The sequence below is a fragment of the Oxyura jamaicensis genome, chromosome 15, assembly GCF_011077185.1.
Source record: "Oxyura jamaicensis isolate SHBP4307 breed ruddy duck chromosome 15, BPBGC_Ojam_1.0, whole genome shotgun sequence".
In the NCBI taxonomy this organism is placed as follows: Eukaryota; Metazoa; Chordata; class Aves; order Anseriformes; family Anatidae; genus Oxyura; species Oxyura jamaicensis.
The window spans coordinates 13,864,717-13,890,565 of record NC_048907.1 but is presented as its reverse complement, the minus strand read 5'-3'; the positions used below and the strand labels follow the sequence as shown (position 1 = coordinate 13,890,565).

At 37.4% G+C, this 25,849-nt stretch overlaps 1 protein-coding gene across 3 annotated transcripts in view; it reads right to left on the bottom strand.

Moving 5' to 3' along the window:
* The window catches only part of TMEM132D (transmembrane protein 132D), a 263,741-nt gene that overhangs the window by 133,710 nt on the left and 104,182 nt on the right, over positions 1-25,849 (bottom strand). For 2 of the 3 annotated variants that reach the window (XM_035340793.1, XM_035340794.1), the window contains one exon: positions 21,308-21,454. In XM_035340793.1, coding sequence (XP_035196684.1) covers positions 21,308-21,454 — 147 coding nt within the window. Of the gene's footprint in view, positions 1-6,923; positions 7,036-21,307; positions 21,455-25,849 lie in introns of those variants that run through there. The other variant, XM_035340795.1, reaches the window with a different exon arrangement.

Here is a 25,849-nt window from a genome sequence, read left to right as displayed (position 1 = left end):
TTTTCAGCCCCTGGAAAATAAAGGATTACTTTCCAAAGTAATGCTTAGGAAAAAAAAAAAAAAAAAGAGCTTGTTACTAAATTATTCTAGGCAAATAAAGAAACTCAGGGAATCCTCTGTCAGTTTGACTCAAGGGAACAAAAATAACAGCCAAGGCAAAGCAGTCCATTAGTGAGATTTCCCACACAGAATATGACAGGAAAAATGCTGCACTGGCTGCTGAGACACATTAACAGCTATCACAACCATCTGTATTTTGGTAGTGCCAGCAAATAAGCTCTGCACCTATATTATGAAATAACTTCTCTTTCATTTTTCATAAAACCAAATTCAAAAATGGCACTTTTTTTTGTTTGTTTTGTTTTGTTTATCTGCAAAAGTGTTGTGAGATAGTCTTTAATTTATTTCACTTAAATTAAGATTGTCTTTATTTAAACACTCTCTCTGGATAACAGCACTAACTGTTTTTGTTAGGTAATGTTTTCCCTTTGTTTCAGACCCTTTCCATCTGTTCAGTTGTTTATTGACAAAGGAAACGAATTTCAAGGCAGACAACAATTCTGAATGAAATATATTTTTGCATTTTGTGTGTGGATTTTCTTCTTCATCTTACAAGTCTTTTCCAAATCATGTATTTGTTCAGCGATGGCCTAATAATAGCAAGATGGTGGGGCCTTTTTAAATTTTTTGGATAATAGTAAAAAAATATATATTTATCTATTATTCAAATCCTGTTGTGATTAAATCTTTGGCAAAACTCCATCACAAAGTGATAAGATTCAGCCCCGCAACCCTTGTTCAAGCAAATTCAGAATCAGACCAAAAGAGAACAAGAAAACAAAGCCTCTTATTTTATATTTAACTTCCTACTGTGTTTGTTCAATAAATGAGGAATCAAAAATCCTCTTTGCATGCTACTGTATTGATAATAAGAGGACTCGTCTGCACCAACCTCTCAACCATCATCCTCTCAAACCTTCTCTTCTTTCCCTTTCAGCCTACTAAATGCACAGAGATCTTTATAGAACTTAGGGCATCAGATCTACATATGTAAAACATCAAAGAAACCAGCTATCAGCTACTGAAAACTAGATAAACTGTCCTAATCATACATACCAAGAACAGCCAGATGGCTCTGTTCATTTTTAACCTGTATTTCCCATGGAAAGAATCTCACAGAGGCATATTGTCTGTCCATCTATCCGTCAGTCCCATTTTGTCAGCTGAACAAGAGATAGTGCCTGCTTGTTTGGCTTGTAATGAGGGAATGTGGGGAGGGGAGCTGGAAATTCTGGAAGGAAGGGATGTTAGGGAATGTATAATAACTATTAGCAGTATTGCAGAAGGGCATGAGGATGAAAAAATATAGAACACAAATCCATAACAAACCAAGTTTCTGAAGTATTGCAGTTTACAGAAGGACTGGTTTTCTTTTCAGGAGTGTAATCCATCATGCTTTCACAGTTCTGACCTTAAAACGTTGTTATAGGATGTGATTATCTGAGACAGAAAAAGTCAAATTAGTGATTATTCAATCCCAGAACCCACGTTAGTATGCATTTTTTTTCCCTATACTATGCAAAACATGCTGAATTGGGTGTTAACAATGTATTACTCTATATTCCTTCCTGCTGTCTGTTTTGTATTTAAGCAGTAATGGATTTTTTTTTCCAGCTTCATTTTTTTTAATGCTTCAATTGCTATGCTTTCTTATTCTACAAATGACTGAAAAATAACACCGAACCAGTGTTTACCAGCTATCAATAAAACCAAGAGTTTGCTATTCCATTTTTGGGGAATACTCTTTTATATAGTTCTCTTTCTCACTCTTCCTTCCTAAGGCAAGTGTTTGGAAAAGCTTATTTTATAGGCTTCGTTGCCAGCCAGACATCTTAATCATGTGGAACCTCTCTATTTCTGCTGGATCTTCTTTATTTAGTTTTTTATGATCCTCTAAAAGAATTTGAATAGTACCCCATAAAACAAGAATTCCATCTTGCCAGGATGGATATTATTCTTTTGGGATTATGCTTTCTGGTAAAAAATTGACAAAAGCACAGAGAATATACTTCAAGATCTATTCCAGTAACCCATCAGGAATGGCGCAGGAAATGTTCTCTTAATCTCATATCCAAACCATTTTGCAAAGTCTTTGTACAAAACGTTGTATCATTCTATTTGGCATGTTGACATCCGCACAGCATTTTAACCAGAACAACTTTTGATCTTTGTATTTCAACCTAATGTTGAAAATATTTTATGCTCGCACCCCTTTCAGTATGTGCTTAGTCTCCATGGTGACTGGAGGACTATCACTTTTTTTTTTTTTTTAATTAACACCATGGCCATATGCTACTTGAGTGCAAATGCAGTGAAATTTTCATGGGCTTTCCACTCCGTTTCAGTAGGATTATTGGTCAGTGAACCTTGAACAGGGAGAGCTTAAATACAGTGTCTCCTGATAGACTATAAAAGAGGAATTAACATACCTAAGGAAAAGATTCAGTGAAAACCAATAGTTGAGTGCAGGACTGTTAGACTTACTACAGAATATCCCCTGTATCTCTATATTTGTTTTTTATACACCTTCTATCCTAGGTTTTCAAAAGTCTTTAAATACACTAAGCATGTAATGCTTAGTAATATCATTCCAGCCTTACGAGCTAGACAGTATTACTGTCCCCACTGTCACATGGGAAAAAAGTATGCCATGAATGTGGCAGCACTTGTCTAAGGTCACACCAAGCACACTGCTGGTAGCTTCCTGCCAGGGATGGCTGGCAGGGCCATCTCCACTGCCTCTTCATGCCCCCAGCACCCTCCGTGCTGTGACACCACATCCTCGGGGCAGAGCCACGCTCACTGCCCGAGTCCCAGTCCCTTTCCTATAACCTCAGCTGGCAAGTCTTGTTCTACAATTTGCCGCACTATCCCTATACATCTGATCAGTCGTTTTCTTTCCCGAGCATTCTGGTTTGCCTCATAGTATTATTTAGCTACCTAACCTACACATTTGTGCATATGTCCAGCCAAAAATGACCAGTGCTCTTCTTTGGATAAGAGTAGCACCTAGAGAAATTATCAATCAATTATCTTACAGCATCCAAGTGTCACTGTGTAGGGGAAGACATCTGTGCCTTGAAGAGCACATAGTTTTAATATGGCAGATGAAGAGTGTGAAGATTATCTTACAGACACACACACCACAAATCTGCACTTCAGGAACATCATTTCTTAGCTCACTTAAGTTAGGAGTAATTTGTGGATGTTGTGTGACCTGCATCGTGCAAAAGCATGTTATGTCACCTGGGTTATAAATATGGAAGTACTTATATTTGGTAACTTATCGTAATAAATGAAAGAACTTAGCTCAGCAAATACCTCCCCTTTTTCTCTTCCTTTGGAAATAATTATGTTCAGGAGCATCTCTGACAGTGGTATATACAAGGACTTCATTTTTTTAAAAACAACGTGCCTTCTCTGACTGATGCAATGGGAACAGCATATGACACTGTCCCGAAATGCCTCACAATATTCACCAGCTGCTGTCGGCCAACAGTCTTTTGTAAACATCTTGCACTCTTGTTTTTCTTGCATTCATTTAAAAACAGTAAAAGAAAACATGAAAAAGTAAAAACTAACAGTCTCAGCTCAATACCTTTTGTGAAATGAACCAAGAAAAGTTTGGAATTAAAATCACATTTTTTTCCTGTCAGCGAAAAGACCCTAGCAGCAAATATGTTCCTCCTCTCTGCCCTTCTTAACATATTAATTGGGGTTGTACTCTCAAGTGTTTGCAGAAATGCACCAAGGAAAATCTATTGACTATGTGATTTTGAAGAGGGATGAGGTGATAGTGTTTTTCTTTGTATACTGTATGTGAATCAACCGAGGATCTATACAGGAGAAGGAACAGGGTTGATCAATCTTTATTCCTAGACAATCAAGCAAGGCTGCATCTTCAAGTCCCTTTACAGACAGCTCATAAAATGATGATATTGATCACAATGCCTAAATTTGTGGTTTTGACAATAAAAGTGATTTGTTAGGGAGGGAAATAGCTGTATGAGTTGAATGCCTGTGGTTTATTAACTTCCAAAACTAATTCTTCTGAACAATAATGTGAAAGGTGAGACAGAATTTCTTAACCTTGAAGCTTTTAACTCCTTTTTCCCCTACTAAGACATTTGCCTCTGAAAATTTAGTTAAGATTTTGGAGTCAGAGGGAGGTAGCAAGGTGTCCATGCCACAGGTAATATTGGAGTACTCTTCAAAGCAAACAGGATTAGGTTCCTCACAGTATAGGTGGAACTGTGACGTGCAGACATCCTCAGGTGAGGCCTCACAGTTTGTTGTGAATGTGTGGAGCCTGCCATGACAAGGTGTATCTCTGGATTCACTCTGTAACATGCTGCAGCAGCTCCAAGGGCATGTTTCTCCCTGAGCTCCCACATGAGTCTGGTTATTGCTTGCTGAGGCCATTTGTCTGTCTGGTTCCTTGCCTCCAGCCTTCCCAGCTGTGCTTTACACACATAACAAAACTGCAATTTTACTAGGACTATTTGCATTCCAGCACAGTGTACCTGGCTCAGGAAAGGATCCTGGTGATAAAGAGCCTGGAAGGTTTGGGGACACTTGAATTAAAGCTCAAATGTAGTTATTATTATTATTATTATAGGTCATAGGCTACACTCAGAGAAATGCAAAAGCTACACTATGGTTTCCACCCAAGAGCCCAGCTTCTGTTTGCTAGCTTCGCACTGTTATCAACTTGGTTAGGCACGTACTAGATTTCAGTGTAATAATTTCCCTTTCCCCTTTTAGGATACATTAAAGTGGAACCTTTACTGAACCCCAAATCCAGCCTACCTTATCTTTGACAAAGGGCCCTTTCAACACCACACCACCACACTGACAGCTGCTGTGCACTGAAGCCAGGTCTGCACTGTGGAGGCAAGATTTTCTGGAAGTAACATGAACATGAAAAAAAGGCTTCATGACGATGGCACAAGTAAAAGCTAGTATCCTACAGAGCTCTGTCTCACAGCTAATTGAGTCTCATGTCCAAGAAAGTACAAGCTCTTATTGAAGATTTTTCTGTAATTAGCTATTGATAAGAATTCAGCTGTCTGAGGACTCTAACGTCTTTTTCCACCACCGTCTGCCTGTTTTCATGAAACATATAAGAATATAACTATCTTTGAGTAAGCTATTCTGCTGTCAAATTTAAAAAACACAAGCACAGGCAGCATGATAGCTTAGCCTCATTTCCTTAGAAAATCTGGCTAAAGTCCCCCTTATTGCCCAAAGGAAAAAAAAAAATAAAAAATCAGGAAAATATCAATCTATATGTATAAATTCAAAAAAACAGATACACCTATTATTAATGTTTTTTTTTTCTGGATAGCATGCTAAGGTACTCGAATATATCTCTATACACAGTTCTTTACATCTCTCTGAAATAGAACGAATATTACATTAAAAATAGAAAGCATGAATACTGTTGACATGTAAACAAAAAACAAACAAAAAAAAAACAGAATTCGGAAACAGTACGTAAATTAGGACCTAATGTAGATACAGAAAATAATCTCATATTATAGGAAGAAAAATGCTTGAAAAGTTAACTTGACATCTTTCTGCACATTTATTGAGATGCGGTTAGCACAGCACAAATTTAAGATGAATTTAACCTACAATATGTGGAAACTGCAATTGCCTAATAATGTATAAATATATATAACTTCATTTGCATTTTTGTTGGCCATAGAAATCATTCTCAAGGCTTGATATACAGCTGCACTAATTTCTTTCCAAATTTTTTCCTCAGGTCTTTGGGTGAAAAAAGCAGCCAATATTGAGTACACTTCTTTGCACCCACATCACATTTATTTTTTCCCTGAAAGTTTCTGTGGTTTACTAAGTCCTTGCATCTCTAGTCTCAAGTTTAGTTGAAGACTACAGGAATTCAAACCGCCTTCGTATCTGCTTAACACCTCTCAGAGCAAGCCTTTGCAATGACACTTACTTCTGCTATAACAAAAAGATACAGATTTTTACATACTTACCATAATATTAAATTATGGAAAAGTTTTATGTATGGTAAAGTTTTAAGTATGGTAAATTAATTGAATTAAGTTCAACAAGGCCAAGTACCGGGTCCTGCACCTGGGGCACAACAACCCCAAACAGCGCTACAGGCTGGGAGATGTGTGGTTAGAAAGCTGCCTGTCGAAGAAGGACCTGGGAGTATTGGTTGACAGTCGGCTGAATATGAGCCAGCAGTGTGCTCAGGCGGCCAAGAAGGCCAGCAGCATCCTGGCTTGCATAAGAAACAGCGTGGCCAGCAGGTCCAGGGAAGTGATTGTCCCCCTGTACTCGGCTCTGGTGAGGCCGCACCTCGGGTACTGTGTTCAGTTTTGGGCCCCTCGCTACAAGAAGGACATGGAGGTGCTTGAGCGAGTCCAGAGAAGGGCTACGAAGCTGGTGAAGGGTCTGGAGAACAAGTCTTACGAGGAGTAGCTGAGGGAGCTGGGACTGTTGAGCCTGGAGAAGAGAAGGCTCAGGGGCGACCTTATAGCACTCTACAGGTACCTGAAGGGAGGCTGTAGCGAGGTGGGGGTTGGTCTATTCTCCCACGTGCCTGGTGACAGGACAAGGGGGAATGGGCTTAAGTTGCGCCAGGGGAGGTTTAGGTTGGATATTAGGAAGAACTTCTTTACTGAACGGGTTGTTAGTCACTGGAATGGGCTGCCCAGGGAAGTGATGGAGTCACCATCCCTGGAGGTCTTTAAAAGACGTTTAGATGTAGAGCTTAGGGATATGGTTTAGTGGAAGATTTGTTAGCGTTAGGTAGGAGGTTGGACTAGGTGATCTTGGAGGTCTCTTCCAACCTAGACTATTCTGTGATTCTGTGATTCTGTAAATCCTTTCCAAATACTGTCCACAAAATTCAAAAGCATTTAAGTATTTTCTTAATGCTTTTTTCTAGGTCTGCTGCGTGAAAGACCTCCCTCTGCATTCCTTTTCTCCAGTAACACCTTCCTCTAGAGTAACAGCACCTTTTAACGAAGCACATGCCTGCTGGCTTTAATGTCTTAGCTTTATCACAATCAAGAAATAGATATTCAGAAGAACAAATTGGACCTTGACATGGTAGACTATTTGAAGTATCCCTTAATCTTCTGAATGATTTTAAAAGTTTTTGTGGTTATTTCATTTGTAAATCATACCAAAGCAACTCCCTCCTCCTCCTCCTGTTTTTGCTCTTGTAAAATAACTGTGACAGCCTGGAGAAATATCGTCTATCTTGGTTCCAGCCACTGCCCTGAAGGTGTAAAGCTATAGATGAGTTCAATGCAGCTTGTTTCATTGCTAATTTCAGAGGGCATGCCGAGCTTCTTGTTCCCCTGGCTTAACAGTAAAATTGACTTTCTAATTTTAGAACAGGAGAGTTCTGCACACTCACAGACCAAAAATGCTACTTTTCCAATAGGTTTAAGCGCAGATTTTTGCTTCTTAAAAACATAGAAGCAGACTCAGAACTTGACAGAAAAAAATGTACTTAGGAACATTTCCTCTAAACCAGATGTTTCAACAACAATCTTCAGATTGTTTTTTCCTTGGGAGATGACTCTTTAAAATGTCTCTGGTTAGCCTTCCCTACAGCACTGCACACCTTAGCTGGTAATTGCCCTGATTTTAGAGAAAGGCAGCAGGGAGGTCCAAACAGCCTGTCTACTTGCAGTGGAAGATTAGTGTGTCTCACAGGCCGGCCATGAGGTTCATATGTGCTGTGGCACTGAACCTTACACCAGCCTCATCATTAACTCTCTGCTGTACTATCAGGAAAGCAGTGTGTCCTTCCTTCCCTCCCACTAACCAACCTCCCGATTTCACGTTTTGGCGGTGTTCTGGTGATGCTTTCTTAGCACCCAGTAATCATTTGCCCTGCTAACATCCCACTTGTGACTCAGCTCCACAGAAAAGGTAAATAAGGAAAGAGAGAATCAAAGAAAAGCTCAAATGCATACAGTTCTGCCCTACTCCTACACAGGCAAGTGAACACCCAAATCCCTGTTGTGTTCCCAGGAATCCCTCTCTTTGGCACTCCAGCTAAAAGCAGCACTCTTAAAGAGTGGGAAAGGCTCTTACCACTCATCCATAGCTCCAGTGCTACAGAATGAGGCAACCTGGTCAAGCAACATGTTCGTAACATCCATGAGTACCATATTTTAACTGTTATTAACAACATTTTTAGTTGGACATATAGACTAATATAATTGGCAATACTGAAAAAAATACATTTTTAAAAAATATTAAAAAAACATTAGGGTTGCAAATCAAGCAGTATAATTCACATTTCTTTGTAAGGATCTTCATAATACACATACTGATTTTTCTCTTAGTCTTCATCTAAATATTTGCTTTCTTTACTCTTCCCCTACTACAAGTATTTCTTCTCCAGTTGCAAAAGTTCCATTTCTTGCATATTTTTGTTATGGAAAAATTAATACTCAGTCTCTCAAGTGAAATAGGGAACAGGAAAAAGGAAGATAAAAAAAGGGATTAATCAATCAGATGATATTTACTGCTGAGCTCGTAATATATTATTTACTGCCCCTGAGAGGAAAGGAACTGGGGAGGAAAGGAACTGATAAGAAGGACTGTTTAAGCTAAAGAATGCCATATGTGCTGGATCTCAGATAAGGAAGAGAAGGCCTTGGAAGATCAGAAAGAGTGCCATACCTCAGATAAGGAAGAGTCTTTAGGCCTTGGAGAACCGGATCGAGCTAGCTTTGTGATTTTGACTGTGACCAAGACTGTAGAGAGCGTGCGCAGGAAGATGGGGTGAAAAGTATACTATGAGGAAGACATACGGCCTTCCTCCCAAGGACCACTGCCCACGTCCATGAGACCCCTGCCCACAATTCTTGGAAGAATCTGCGCAAGTGCAAAGGACTGATAAGCTAATTAGCATAAGAAGCGTGAGTAGATGGGTTTAGGTAATGAATATGTATAGGCATTAATTGAATATTCGTAGTTTTGCTGTACAAATAGGAGATAGTTTGTCACTTCGGGTATGCACGTTAGGTGGAAGGATCCCCCGTGCATCCAGCGCTGTCAATAAAGAATACTTCGTCACTAAGAAGAAATTTTGACTTTGTTCTTTAAATCAGTCGTGAAAGGGGGATCAGTGTCATCTTTCACCCCAGCTGGCCAGCACACCTATATACACAGAACTGTGCTTGCCAGTAAATAATTCTCCTGTGTTAACAGCTGTTTTCACCTGTCTGATGACTGTGCATTCTTATGTATCTTAATTCTTCCTTAATTGCTGTGTTGCTGAAGGAAGCATCTGGATTATCATTAATTGTTCATTAGGACTGCTCTCAGTAAGTTTACAAGTTGTGATTACAACTGTGGAGTGAAATCCTTATTTGTGGTTTATCCAAGCAGCAGCAGAAGCACTTCTTTTCATAAACAAGATTAATCCTTTGAAACCCTGAATAGGAGATATATTACTAGGAGGGTTACATAAACATAATGAGAGTGTTAAAACTGGAATCCTAAAGTAAAGAGCAAAAACACCACTTCCACAAAACAATTGCTGATGCCCACTGACCCAAAGGCTTGATCAGGAGGCTACATTTTTGAAACTGTGCATGCACTAGAGATAGCTACAACCTTCATCATCTGCTGCTTAGAGTCACTGCAAACAAGATTTATTTTCATGTCATTCATGAGAACAAAATCTTGATTTTTGAATAAATAGTAATTTTTCATCAAGACATTGTAATTCTCTTTGAGACTCTTAGGGACTAAATCAGGGCTTTATCTCACTGAAATACATAAAACAAATGTAGAATACACCCACACCCTCCCTCTGTCACAGAGCACATGTTCTTGGTGTTGAATGTGCATAAAATCAAACCTTATTCAATCTATAAGGATTAAAAAAGAATTGCCTATCGACGGTATGCATGCCCAGAATGTGTAAGTGTAACTCTAACATAAAATACAGGTATCAGTGAGAGTATGGGAATGTATTACTGGTGGTTTTGATAGCTACAAGAATAATTAAGACATTTCAAAATGGTTTATTGTACAGTTGTCCATTGAGTATCTAACAACCTTGCCAAAAATGGTTTATTGTACAGTTGTCCATTGAGTATCTAACAACCTTGCCAAAAATTAAGTTATTCAGACATAAAATTCCATGTCAGGGGTCTAACTAGCTTTGAAATTTTGGAGAAATTCAAAATAAATTCAAAATAAATTTTATAGCCATGTGCAGTAGTGTTTATGAGAACAGAATTGTTTTCCTCATATTAGAAGATGTTAAGAATTGGAAATAAATGTTTTTAAAATAGAAGAACATTATACTGTCTCTATGCTTTTCAGAGAGTACTCAACTGACAAGGCAGTAATTCTTTGGATATTTTGATAAACTTTGGATATTGCATCCAAATTGCAAAACTGTATTTGCTTTTCCCTTTTAAAATTTGCTAATATATTTCCAAACTATGCATCTCAAAGAGGGGATGTGTGGAAATAGACATTATTTTGAAAAACACATAATATAGAGTCTTGTGTGAGTTTGTCTGCCAAATTCTCTGCTTCTCAGAACCCTGTGGAAAAAATACCATGTGTTCATAAGTAAAACTGTTTTTTAATGAATATGTATATGAGACTAATTCTAAGATGTCCTATCTTCTGAAACTTTTGAGAGTTTCCTTAATATAGATGTTATCAAATGCACGATACATTTATATTGTTGTACATATATTTTTTAAATCTGTTATTATCTTAACATCTTATTATAGTTTTCTTTGGTTCTTTTCTGTGCCTTTTGCTTTCCTTGCCTTAACTACTTTAGACAGAAGGATCTGCAAGTGTCTGTAAGAAAATTAATCGCCCCAACAGTTAACAGGAAAATGCATCTCAGAGGAAATATTTCATAATCAATTGATTTCCAGGTACAATATTTGCCACTTAGGAATAGATTAATTGGATGGAAAACTATTCAAGCTAATTATTTTCTTTCTAGCATCAGATTAAACGTACGATTCAAATAAACTGAAAATGAAGAAGTTCGTCTCAGTGTTGTATAATTTTTGAGCCCACAGTGACAAGCCATGTTTGATATGGTACAGTCCTGTTTTCTCAGATGCTGCCCATTCAGCGAGCAAGGCTTGGTGACTTAAAATAGATATCTTGTCAATGTCAAAGGTATTCTACAGATAGTTCATACAAATCTGAGGAAAGGCAGACACATGCTTGCAAAACACCAGAGAACTTATGGCAAGAAAGGATGGAGATAGTACTCATCCATTCAGCTAATTGCACATTTGATTATTAGCTTCAGGTAACCCCTGAAACTAACAATAATATTAATACATTTACATAAGTTCAGGCAATCCCTCAGCCACCACCCTGACAGTGAATGTCAACCATAAAGACATCACAGCTAACTAATCTCCTTCGTATTCTTCTTATCATCAAGGCGAATGCAGGAATTAAGTGGCAGACAGGCTCTTTATCACGCAGTTACATTCACTAGTGGACTGTGGCTTTGCATCGTGACCAGCCCACACTGGTCTTGAATCAAAGACAACGCAGCAGTGCTATCAGCTACCCAAATTTTAAAATGTACCTAATAAGAATTCTTATTTGTACTTCTTGCCTGGAAAAGCTCTCAGTGTTTCTGAGTAACAAGTGGTAGCTTATGCTGTAATGATTACTGTAATTTCCAAAGAATCATGCAACAAGGCAGTCTTCATGGATCCCTTATTTGACACACAAGATAGAGCCTGCTTCCCTACTCCTACACCCTCTAAAATGTAGTTATGTCTAAATTCTTATGTAACATATTTTCTATGCATTCCTATGCACAATTTTGTGTGAAAATATCATAAAACATGATTCATAAACTTATAAAACGAGGATGGATTTCAAATTGAAAAATTTAGACCTCAAAAAAAAAAAAAAAGCAAATTGAACCCATACAGAATACTCATACAGCTTTGTAGAACATTAAAAATGCATACCCCAGATGACACTCTAGGCTTGAAAACATTTTCAGAAGATGGAGTGGGGCGGTAGAGGTGGAAGTACTGCTTGTTGCTGCAGATTGCCATGCAGGCGGGGGAATGAATCACATTACACACTTCTTTCGTATAAGCAAAAATATTCAGTGATCACACAGAGAGCTCTGCCTATGGAATCTTACACCTCAGTTTTCTGTCCTGTTGGTGATTTTACACGTGTGTTTGTGTGTGTAGTGGAATCAATGATATCCACAAAGACATGCCATCCTATTACCCCAACAAAGCCTGATTTCTCCTATCTGTAGGGAAGTCGCCAGAAACTCCTCCAAAAGAACTATAAGACACCTGCAGTTCCATGAAACTCGACATAAACTCCTCAGAGGAAAAGCTTTTCCTGAGTTAAAAAGGAAAAGCCACCTTTGGTGGATATTCACTCCCAAGGGACTAGCTGGCACATGAAGAAAAGATCTCCATTTAACGCCTGCTCTGTCACACGTTATGTGTGACCCTGGCCAAGGTATTAAAGCTAATCCAGTTACAGTGGGCCATAAAACAATGCACCACTGACTTCTGCATCCTCTCAGTGATTAGCTCAGTGCAGCTTCCCGCTCAGTGGTTCGACTTAAATGCAACTCACTCCAAACCTAGCTATGTAACCCCATTGCACATAAACCCTAGTAGGTGATGCTGTTCATTATGGTCAGAACTGTCTTTACAGTTCTTTACAGCCCATGTCCTCCCTGTGCCTCTATCAAACTGGGGCAGCAGCCTTATCTTACCCCATAAAGGCAGATTAAAGGCTGAGAGGTGACCAAGGCAAAGTAATTAAAGAATGTTATATCTACGTCACCAGTTCATATAAACCATGCATACATCTGTGATATTGCAATTCTAGCTTGTTCACATAATCAGTAAATCTACAGAGTTGATGCTATAAAATAACTCAAATGCCCAGTGAACTTCATCCTTATATGCACCATCAGAATTTTCTCAGGACCAGGCTAATGATTTGTGTGGATGATGGGTGGTTGTATTACATAACTCCGTTAAGCTTCTGATCCATGCATTGCTGGATGTTAACTTTCTTTCATCCCCCAAAGTGGGAATCCCTGTGCCTCAGCAGTAATAGGCATATTTTCAGCCTCTTTTCATACTTTAAAAGACATACATCCACTTTCCAACTCTCTGAGTAATTAGTATTACTTCTTACAAGATTTCCTTCAAGGAAAAGAAAATCAATGGCACCATTACAGATACTTTCACAAGATGTATTTTTGCATTTTATATTAGATTTTTTAATAGACAGAAGATTACTCAATTGCTGTTTCTTTTCTAATAGATAGCAAACAGTTTCTGTCCCATTGGAATTGATGTTTTGAGCCCTGGGGCTGCTAAAGGTTTAAGGACTACAGTGATAAGTATCAAAAACACAGAACAAGCATGATAATGATGAATCCCTAAGATTCTTAAGGAAAATCGTTCCTCCTTGGGTTTAAAATGACATTTATCATACTGGATAACAACAGAATAAAATAAAGATGCTAAATATGCATGAGGTTTATTCAGATTGTTGGAAATGTCTTTTAGGTACTCTAACACAGTACAGAAAGGAGGATATCTCCTCTACAAGGGAGGTGGCAGAAATACCCATAAAGCATCAGAAGGAGAGAGGAGGGGACTAGGAACAAATGCATCTGTGAACAAGCCATGTTGTCTGTCAGCAAGTTATCTGGGCTTCACTTCCCTCAAACTATCTGATTCTCATATCCGCACGCCAAGAACTCTTAATGAAAGAGCATTAAACACATAACATTACTTATTGTTTGCAGATTTTACAGACAGTTCATTTAATCTAAACAACTGCAGCAACTTCAGAAGACTCCCTATAGACAAATCCTGGCATTTTAGCCAAGTCATGCTGATCGCTGTGCCAGTGAACTTCATTTTATGGAAGGCACTACATATCAGAGAAAACAGCCTAATTACCAGTGCATAACAGAGAACTTTGTGTCTTGACAACTTCTTAAAATCCCCCAAATGTAAGTCTGCTTTCCCCATGTATGCATTATAATATAGTCTTCAGTTATATAGGTATAGGGATCATCAGAGTTTCTCCCAGGATTTCCCAGGTTCATTCAGCCAACCTTCATCTTTTGAGCCATCAAAACTGGAAACTGGTGATGAAGATAACACACCTTTTCTCAAACTCCTAGATAAGCTCATGAACACGGGAATATTGCGTACTCATTGCAAGTACAGTTTTGGTGTCATTTGTTAACTATGGAACTTGCAGCAGTATTTGGATCCTTTACATTATTGCTTTTCTCTCTCTATATATATAAAGTAATAAAATGTAATAAAAAAATGCAAAGGGGATAAACGCCCCTGCCTTCAGATGAGCTATGACAGGAAATTAAATTCATTCCTCCTTACAAGCACTCTTCCTGCAGCCAAAATTCCTTCTGTTCAGAGCTCTACCCTGCGATCACAGCTGATATGAGTTGGGAGAGCTAGTCCAACTCAAACTGAGCATCACTTTCACAGGTTTTCTTCTCCTGTGACAGTGTAGAAGATCTAGAATTTCTTCCCAGGGTTTTTGGATACAAATAACTGGACAGCGTAGAGTGGACAGGAGAGTTGGATGAGGTATTTATAGTGAGGATGGTGGACAGTCGGTGAATGGCCACTGGCCTGTGACCAGTTAGACCATTAAGAGGTCAGTCTGCAAGTCTCTGTAATTATTCACTGGACTTATTTTCCATCTGGGATAGATTATCACAAATGAAGAGCCAAATATAGTAATGTGCTAGAAAATGATCACAGATTCTAATACAAATTGAAGCTAGCGCAAAGCCTTCTCAAATTAACATGATGTCTTTGATCAGTTGACTATATTTTTTTCATGATTTGTATCTTTATTCCCACACACGCAATGACTGCTGACAGTTTGTAACACCAGCCTTCCCTGGTGTGTGTAGTGACCTAGCATAACAGCGACACTGCTCCCAATTCTCTGCTTCCAGATTTGAGCCCTACAAAATCTGCCAAGTCTGGGCTGCCACTGAAAAAGGTGGCTGTCCATCCCTGATCTCTTTTCACCCAAATACAACCTCTAGAAACTAAGGACATGATGGCTATGTACTAAAGCTTCAATGATCTTTTTCAGTTACTCTTAACACAGGCAGGATCGGTAAAGATCAGGAGAAAATACTCAACATATTCTGAAAACATGAAGTACTAGTTAACAGCTATTCTTCACACACCACATTGAAAATATAAAAGTATATATATATGCAAATATAAAGCAGCAAACAGCTGTACTGTAGTAAATCCCGCCTGTGCCCTAAAACATTTTGGCATATTTTCATTCTTTGCACTTCACCACAAAGTAGAATAAAAGCCCTTATAATATCTGTCTGCTGATCAAGTATCCTTCTAAAGAGGAGATGTCTGACTTTCTCCCATTCATCTCAAAAAATATTGTAGGTGATGGAGAGATCCATAGAGGTATAAAAAGGTACAGATACCGCAGTCTCCTTTACTTTCCTGACTCTTCAGACAGCAGTTGTGAACTGTTAAATCATGTCAAGTTAGATTTCACGGGTACTTCACCCCTATCATTTTCCTTATGATGGTATGCATCAATGATTACAACAATGTTACAACAGTTGTAACCAGTTCAGGGATGTTAAATGGTATATAACTGTACAATATTTCTGAAGGATAATACCTGAATGAGGGAATTTTATGTTTTCAAACTACTTCAAGAGACAACACAGGCAATTCAATGGTAATTGCCACTTTTTCCCATTTCCAATGAAATTATGCTCAGAAACGAAGGAACACAGGAATTGACTTCTTTTCTAAGGAGAATCCTAAAATTCAGTTGAGATTAAAGGTAACCATTTTCTTCACAATGACAGCTGAGTTGCCCTGTGGTATTTCCTTCATCTAAATGTCAGAGGTATAGAAACAGAGTCCACATCTAAGATGACAGGAAACTATCTACATGCCTTTGAACTGCTTTCCTGCAATCTTTTTGTTTTTAAATGAATGAGTCTCTTTCACAGAAACAGGTGAAAAAATCCCCTAGTAATGTCTTTATCTAATAGCTGTTCATTAATATTTTCTCTTTTTTTTTTTTTTTTTTTTTTTTTTTTTTTTTTTTTTGATTTGCTTCAAGATGTTAACTTGATAACCTTTTTAATCTGCACTGAGTAGGATGACTTCAGGAGAGAATCTGCATTTCTTGATAAATAAATAAAATAGATTTCCTTTTAAAAATGAAGAAGTGGGTCAGCATGTAAAAGAAAGATGCATTGAGACTTGATCCATACAAATCTGTTTTACCTCAACATCTCAAAGAGTTCTCTCTCAGAGCACACATTTAAGTTTTAAAATGAGAAATGAGGAATAGACTTTTTTTGACTAATTGCTTTCAAATATGTGAAATATAAACATGACTTCTAAGATATTTAGTGCTTTCACATCATCACAACACACAAATTCTTATAAATACAAAACAGTATGAAACTCCAAAGCTACCCAGGACAAATCCCTTTATAGCTAATCATTATCTAGATGTTAGATGACTGGGAAACGTAAATGGAGTTAAACTCCATTATTTCAGAATCAAATTAATGTATTATATCTGCCTGACTTTGTTGATGTTGAGTGAATAGCCAGTTTTTAGAGCAAAATCATTACTTAGAAAGTAACTTCGAAACCACATATATGATATCATTTGCTCCCCTACAATAATAATAATAAACAAACAAACAAAAGATTTTTTCTGCTCCTAATTATAAACAAGAATTCCCACATCTCCTTGTATTTTGAAGTGTACCACTCTGTGTCGTGCTTTTTCAATACCATACTTGTATATATCCCATCTGAAAGTGTGTTTGATTTCTACAGTCCTTTTCTTCCTCCAGTTTCATCATGATGAACAATGAGTTTCTCATTATGAGCTTCTGTGATTCACACCACAATGGGGCAAAATACACCAACTTAGTTTTGCTTCAGCATGTATTGTTTCTGTAATTCCAGAGTAGACATTTTTCTCTCCACAAAATAGTATATCTCTAGTTGGTAAAGTTGTGCAAACACATGAATAACAAGGTAAAAAATATTAAAGGTGCTCACAAACATACAACTATATGTATGAAGCATTTTTATGAGCATCAGCAAGACAAATAATGTAATTATTGAGGCTATCAGGCTGTTACATCACATTTGTTGCTTTTGTTGCAACAAACAGAAGCATTCAGAAGCATTTTAGAATTACAGCATGATTGAGAGTCTGTCAAACATTGATAGATGCAAGAAGTAAGAGAATGAGGCAGTATCTCACTGTTGTTACAACACAAAAACTAGATGTTAAATTACATAATATGAGATCTCATAATAGATTTGAAAATGAGAAATATAGGGCACTAAGGTAAATTGTATAAACATCATAAAAAAAAAAAAAAGTTTTGTCCAGGCAAATCAAAGGGAATGATGCTGTATGTTTTCCTGTCACTGTTTTATCTAATATCAACTTAATTGCTTTTATGATAGAAGTGTTAAAAAAATTAAGCACTAATACACCATAACATGATAAAATGAGAGACATGAGAACAAATGAGGGATATAGCCCAGAAAATACTGTTGTTGTTTCCTACTGTGTCAATATTATTACAGATTGAATCGGTCAACCTGTAGTTCACAATCAATATAAAGGAGCAACCATGCCCCCCCCCCCCCTCCCCTCCCCCAGCAGGATCAGCATCTGGTTTCAGGCAGTAAAAGCCAATAAATGCTGTAATGGTACAGAGCTGTAACCCAAGAGCACAAACAAGAAAGTTTCAGAAGAAATGCTATCTTTGTAACATTTCCAACAATGAGCATGGGGAAAGAAAATTGGTGAGCAAAGCTTATCTGTGATACAGTTCAACTACAACTGGAGATAAGACAGTAAACAGTCATACCCAGACATTAAGGTTCTACCTGGTGACGGCCAAGTTTTGCCTGTTTTGTACTTGCTTGGATGAATGGTCTCCACAAGCATGGAGAACAATAGTGTATTCTCAATGGAATAACAAACATTTGTACTCCAAAATCTACACATTAATAAAATATGTTAAGATAATCATGATATCCATTAGTAAAATATCAATATATGATACTAATCATCATATCATATCAAGAGCATCTTGCTTAACGTCTCCATAGCGATGGATATAGGAAAGTGCTATTGATCATGTTTTACAAGTAAGGAACTGAGGTCCCTGAAAATCTCTTAGACACTTTTTTTTTGAAGTTATTAAAATTGTGGTTTAGGCACATTGGAATATACAGTAAAACTACATGTTTAGTCACCTACCCCTCCCCCCCCCCAGCTTGCTTTCAATCAAACAGGAAACACAGAAGAATAGGTGGGAACCCTGATCTTCCTCTTTTAGTGATTCTTTTCCTCATCAATCCTCACTAGCACAGCAGAGATGCCCAACTTCAGAAACACTGAGAAACTGCACTAATTCAGGAAAACATTCTTAAAATGCAGTACTGTCTTAATCTAATCTTTTCATTCTACTCACCCCATTATATGAGGTATCGAGGAAAATTAACATCAGCACATCAGCCAACATCAAAAGGAAAAAAAGTATGACACATATTGATTCATATCTCCCTGATTCGATCATTTAAATTTTTTCCCAAGTCATATTTCTGAGCCACTGGTTAATCTACATCACATGAATTTCTATTTATTTTTTTCTGGTTGTCTACATGGAAATAGAGGGATGGAAGATAGTTCTCAAAGAACAGAAGAGATTAAGCCCATCTAATAATCTCATGGGTCAGGATTTAGTGTTACAAAATTATTATCACTTTAGAATGAAATCAGAAGAACTGGGGAGAAGTTTATAATTGCTTCACCATTAATCTGGAACATTGTCACAAGCCCATAGCAAGCAAGGCATTGAGAACTCCAAATCATATTTGACAGATTGGCTTAATTAGTTATTCTCCTACACACTCGTAATATTTGCTGTTAATATTCATACTAAAACACCCTGCTGGCTGTGATAATATTTATATGTTAATCCTGTTATGATAAGCTTTCGCTGCCAAAACCTCTCCAAATAAAATGAATGATATATTTCAAACTTAGATAAAGAAATGCTCAGGCATCCTGGTTAAGTTTGTCACTTGCACAAGTGCCTCCTTAATCTATGAAATTACACCTGTCACAGTAATTTAGCTTTATTAACACTATTTCCTGATCCATGTAAAACTATCAGAAACACAAAAGCATTAAATCTCTAGTTAATTAACATTGCCACCTTTGCATTCATGTGATCAGATCTCTGAGTTTTAAGAGTAATTAACCAATATGCAAATAGAGTTTGTAGAATTTATAAAGGAACTACAGAGGTAAACAATTTAATAAAAGACATCAATATTTAACTGTTATCCATTGTGCATATCTAGTGACATCAAACATGTCTAGATAAAGAAAAAATGTTTCCCATGAAGTATTGGGCACACTCTCTTTCCCCATATAATGCTCGATCTTCCTTCTTAAAATGAATAGCAAAGCATGACTAATTTTAATGAGGAAAACAACATACTGAATTGAAATATTTTACATGTGTTTACAATGAGGAAGAAGTTTTCAAAAGTTTTAAAAAATCACTAAATCTCAACTGGAGAACTCACATGGAATAAGTCAAAACAAAAATTGTACCTGAGTTACACATATGTCTGTGATCTTGTCTTCCCTTGATTTTCTTTCCAATAAAATCTAAAATGTGTACTAGACCACATTTCTTTTAATAAACATGAAGCCATGCTTATATTCAGCATGTGAAAGCACACAGCAAACACTACCACCACGTGAAAGCTGACATAATCCTGTTTGTGAAGAAGGGGTCATTTTGAAGGTTTGCTACTGAATGATGAATACTAAAGAGAAATAAGATGCCAAGCTTCAATCAGCTATGATGTTGCATTATATTTTCCTGATGAATAGAAGAAATCAGGCAAGTGCACTCTATGGAGCCAACAAGAGAAAGTGTGATGGAAAAAGTCCTTTGAAATAAACTTTGATTCTGATCCAATATCCATTTCAGTCAATGAAAATATTCACCCTGTTTTTGAATAGCTTTGAACTGGGGTTTTACAGAATCTGACAGGTTTTGCTAGACAATAGGGAGCCGTGACCTTGGCATATATACACACATTGCTTTTTTGACAAACAAAATTTAATCAGGTACAAGACACAGATATAAGTACCAATATTATATCAGAGAAATTGTGTAGAAACTGAGTTTTAGTATGGAGAAAGGGATTTATATTATGCTTATGAAGGGAATTCTTTTCCTTCCTCTCTTTTTTCATATACCCAGATTCCAAAGACATGAAGCTTCCTAGTTATTAGACTTGGTAGGTATTTATTGAAAATTTCAAAAGTCCATAATAAATCCCTATACCTGTAAGATTTTGTAAGATTTCAGAAGTAAATCACAGCAAAATTGGAATTCCAGTGTTGTATTGCAAGTTCTCTAATAGCAATACCAGACACAATACGTTTGTAGTTTGTCAAATCTTTATAAATATGCATTTGACATATATTTCCAGAAGCAATGGACAAGAAGGAGAAACTGATATAAAAATTATTCAATAAAGCATTCAGTTGTGATTAGAAGAGAAACATCCACCTGCCAGATGACGGCTGTTTGAAAGAGGTCAACATCCTATCTAAGTGGTTGCACAATGGGAATGTAAAATGGAAAACCTATTCTCTTCTGCAGATTAAAAATTCATATAAATCTCACGAACAAAAATGTGGGGTTTATGCTATGAATATGTTTTAGCTTCTCCTGGAAATCTTTGGCCAAATAAATAATAATAATAAAAATCCCAAACAGTCCTATAATTACTCATGGTATAATGTCTGGCAGCAAATAATTTTAAGAGATTAAACTAGTCACAACCAAATGCTAAGATATGAAACATATTCTTCTAAATAGCATATGAAAACAATATTTCCTGATAGCTTTAACTTCCTTTGAGTATTGAGACTGAGTAACATTTTTGTTCAAAGTGTACATAGTAGAATTTGCAATGCACTACAAAACAAAGACAGACGCAGTTTTTCCAAAAGCATTTTCATCACACACTATAATAAAATTTACAATCACGGCATAAATGCTTTGAAGAGGAAAAACAACCATCAGTTATTAAAAGACAGACTACTGGAAATGACCTACCTGTTTTCAGAGGCAGCAGATTTCCTCTGGCAAACAATAACAGCTGGTGCATATTTCCCCGTATAATCCACACTCTCTCTGATATCCCACAAGTATGGGCTGCTGGCTCTTACACTGAAGATGTTCACACCTTTCTTCACCTTTGCCCTAGGAGGAACAACAGGATATTTCATCTTTTAGATACAAGATGTCAGCTCAATCTGTTACTTCTTTCTTCATCATTTTCTCATTACTGTCCCACAAGAAATGCTATTTCTCATTAGATTTCGACAGGATTACAAGGAATAGAGAAGAGAAAATTAATTAAGAGTTCCATATTTAAAAAGAAATGATACAGGAAAAAAAAAAAAAAAAAAAAAAAAAAAAACTGAACTAATGGTAATTGCTGCTTTAGCCATGTCTAAATGATGGGGTAGATGTATTCTGGAGCTCACCCCTCATTCTACTCTTCCATCATCCAGTCCATAGGCAACACTGAGTGTGTTAATGCTTTCTTTTGACTAGAAGTTAGTTTATTGGAGAGGAACACACAACTTCTGTCTAAAAATGAAATCAGATTGTTGCTAGAGTTAATACCAGTGAGGATATAGAGTGAGGAGCTGAGAACCAGGTCCCAGGTTACAAGCAAAATCTACTCCCCACTTTCCCCCAGCAGCACTCTGGATGACTCAAATATGACATTTCATATCTTTGCTTCAAAATTCATCATCTTTCTGATTCCACAAAATTTCTTCATTTTCTTTCAGTACTGTTGGGCTTAACTGTTCTATCAGCTCTGATCCTAAAAACACTTATAAATATTCTTATTTTTTCAAAAGTGGGTTTCTTTGGAAGTCTATTTCCATGCATGACAAAATGTTACAGTCTTGGAGATTTGAGTGGCTCCTACTGAAAAGTACTTTTCTGAGTCTCATGTATTAGCTCAATACTTTTGGTTTTGAATAATCAGTGGAGAAGAGGAACTATAACCATATTTTGAAATATCTGTTTTATTTCCTCCTAGCCGATGTTATAATCCCTAATTCTTTTTATCCTTTTCTTTAACTAAATATCTTAAGGCACTACTGAATTATTCCAGGACTGTATAATATCAGCCAATTTTCTGAATTAGGAGTTTCTGGTGTTGTTAACTTTTGGTTTGCAAATGTGTTTACAAAAACAAAAAGTCCACTGTGGTCAAAGAGCCTCATATATGAGCTGTCAGGAAATGACAGTTTAATTATATTTGCTTAAAGTCTCATACACAAAATCTATTCAGTGTTATGGCAAGTTCTCAGTTCAGGGGGAGGGAGGACAACATAAAGGTATGTGATTTTTGTATAAACAGCTGCTGCCTTGCAGAGATGCTAATATCAGTAAAACAACCACTATCATCTCTGCCTCCACATGAGATTACCTGTGAAATCTTTGAAGGACAACATCCACAGACATTTGCAAGATAAAAAAAAAAAAAAAAAAAAAAAAAAAAAAAAGTATTCCTTCAACTGCCTTGGACAAAAAGGGTTATATCTCATTTCTTTTACCACTAATTCAACAGCAGTGGCTGTAATTTCCTTAGCACACCTGGAAGAATTACTATGTGAAGGCCTGCCAATTTGTGTTCAGGCTGTTTCCATGCTAATTTTACAAAATGTATTTTAAGCAGGTGCAGTTACTGTTCCTAGACCATGAACGTCCCTCAGGATGAGAAACTAGTGGTCAAAGCAGAGTGGAAATTAAACTGCATTCCTGGCATCTTACAGAAAGAGAGGGAGATGGGAAAAGGCCAGACAATCTGCATGAAACATATATCAGCATGGGGCTCTGTCTGGTCCTAGTGACCAGTATCTGGTCCCACCTTTCTGTTCCACCTCTAGAAAGGGAAACTGCTGGGTGTGAACTAATATTCATGAGAGAAAAATGGTTCCCACTTCACAGGGAAATGAGGGTGGCTCAAATCCTGCCAAGTTAGGCTGGCTGTGATTAAGAAACTCAAACTTCTTGCTCTTCAATGTGTTCATTGTCTCCATTAGCTGATTATGCCTGATGAGAAGATTGCAGATTGGGATTTGGGCCGCTGAGCTGAGCATACGTATTTGAAAGGGCAACTGCCCTGATGTCTTTGCTCTGACATAGGGCAATAACTGTATCACTCACAGTCAGAGACTGAGTGATGAGAGCCATTGACTGATCTAATTTCACAAACGCACATGTGCCTTGAGCTCATGCTGAAAGTTTGGCCCCTTGGGTTTGCTGTGTAGGTATTGACCATGAATGCAGCAGACAGCACATTTGATGAATAATCAATATGCTGTCCCCATGGTCTGCACATGAGCATACCTAGGACTTCTACATGGCATGAAGCCTGCTTGGGACACGTGTAGGAAAACTGATCCTTCAGGCAGAATTCTGGAAATCCTGGACAAATATTTTAAGCACTTGAATTTTCCTGGACAAGACTGCTGGGCAGAAAAGAGTGATGTGTCCAGGAAATCCAAACAGCCTTACATAATAAAATAAATAAATACATGACTATATGTTAGGAGCAATTATTAGGTTACAATTACCTCTTAAAAACACACAAGAGGTTATACTGACTACACAACAGGTATGCTTTTAACATATTTTATTAGCAAAAATGGTAGGAAATCAAGAAAAAAGCAGCCTTAGCGGTTAGCATACTCTACCTTGCCCTAACGTTATATATGCAATAGCTTTACTGTAATTGAGAAAGATGTGCAGGGTCTCAATGCTGCTAAGTTCAGCTACACACTGAAAACTGATGAATTTTCTTGCTTATCATTTAAAAAACATTATAAAACAGACTAAAATTAGTATACAAACAGACACAATAAATCATACCATGCTCTTACAATCTGTCTGGATTCCTTTAAATGCCAGAGAGATGATATAAACTAGCAGCAGAATGGACACAGAAACAGAAAGAAAAGCTGAATCTGTTTATTCTTGACATTCACGTTATCCAGTGACTGCCATCCAGCACTGATTTCTAATGTTTCAAAACAAATGCAGATCCTTGCGTATACTCCTTAGGGTAATTGCAGCCTATGGATCAGCATTTCTTAGAAGAGCTTTTGATAAGGTCTAATTTAGTCATTCAATAAAACCCAAACCTCTAATTTTATTGAAAACAATAATGTAAGATTGTTGTTTTCTACAGAATTAGAGGTTAGTAACTTTTTTTAGAAGAATCAGTTAAAAATATTTCTAAATTTAGGATTAAAGCAGCAATTCCATGATCCTGGGAAATACATTTTCCTCTAGTTTTTCTTGATGCTGTATTTGCTACTTGTGGGCATTGCAGAATTTTATTCACCAATTTACAATGGCAGTAGCACTTTGCAATTACCAAATAATGACCTGGATGAAACTGGGTTAATAATAACTGAAGGTATGTTATTTGTTAACGGATAAAAATGAAGATACCTGAGATGAAAACACTATGACTGCTGTCAGGGCTCAATTACTTTCTTGCAAATCTGCTTTATTGAATTGCTGGGCTGTCACAGGGCAAGCTGGGTCTTCGACCTTTCCGCTGCTCTTGAGTGCTCATGAGACAGCCTCTTGGTTCAGCCACAGTTCAGCCTAGCAAGATTTCTCAACAGCTATATGCATAAAAGGCTGATGACAAAGGTTTTTCATGTATTTGCTCATGGTTAGCAGTTAAGTGCAACACATTGTAAGTTTGTTTAAAATCCTATGGCTGGGCAGCAGAAAGGAAAGCTGTATATTTTGCACCCATCGCTTTACTTTGGGCCAGATTCCACTTGTGTAAAGAGAAGGAAAGAAAAGACCTATTAAACATTCAAACTTTCATTTTTATTATTATTATTTTCAAACAGTGAGTCTGTCCAAATAAACATTTTCATAGCTGTTTCTACAGGTTATTTACCTCTGGAGCACTGTTCTGAGCCTTGTACGTAGCTCACTCCTTACCCTAAATCAATCATGGCAAACAAAGCCCTTGGGAGTCCAAAATCCCTGAAATCCCCATCAGTGCTGACAGGGTACAAAGCAGGGGAAGGGAGAAGGAAAAAACACAGAAGGAACTCCCAGAATCAATACATCACACCTGAAATCAAGCAAATACATTTCTGAAGTATGTAAAGATAGCGATTCCCAATTCTATCTCATGATCCCAAACCCACTGTGTTTACTCTAGTGATAAAAGAGGCTTCAACTCAGCCAATTAAAATACAGGCAGCGTCCTTTTTCATTTATCATAGTGTCTCTTTCAGCTTCTCCCACTTCTTGTAGGTTGTAACCAGTTAGTGCTTAGCTTTCAGCCTATGTCATTACCATGGTCTCGTAATGGCTGTGAAATTGTTACTTAAGTGTTGTATAAAGTGGAACAGCTGGCTGGTGAAAAATAACCGTGCTACAGCATGTGTGCTGCTAAGTGCCGCGGTACACTGTCAACGAAGTGTCTGGTTTGAAACAGCACAGAAAAGGGCAAGGGAGAGCCAGAAGGCGCAAATTCACCCTCCAGTCATCTAAGAGAGCAGACAAGGAGCATAGAGAGATGCAGAGAGCCTGCCACAG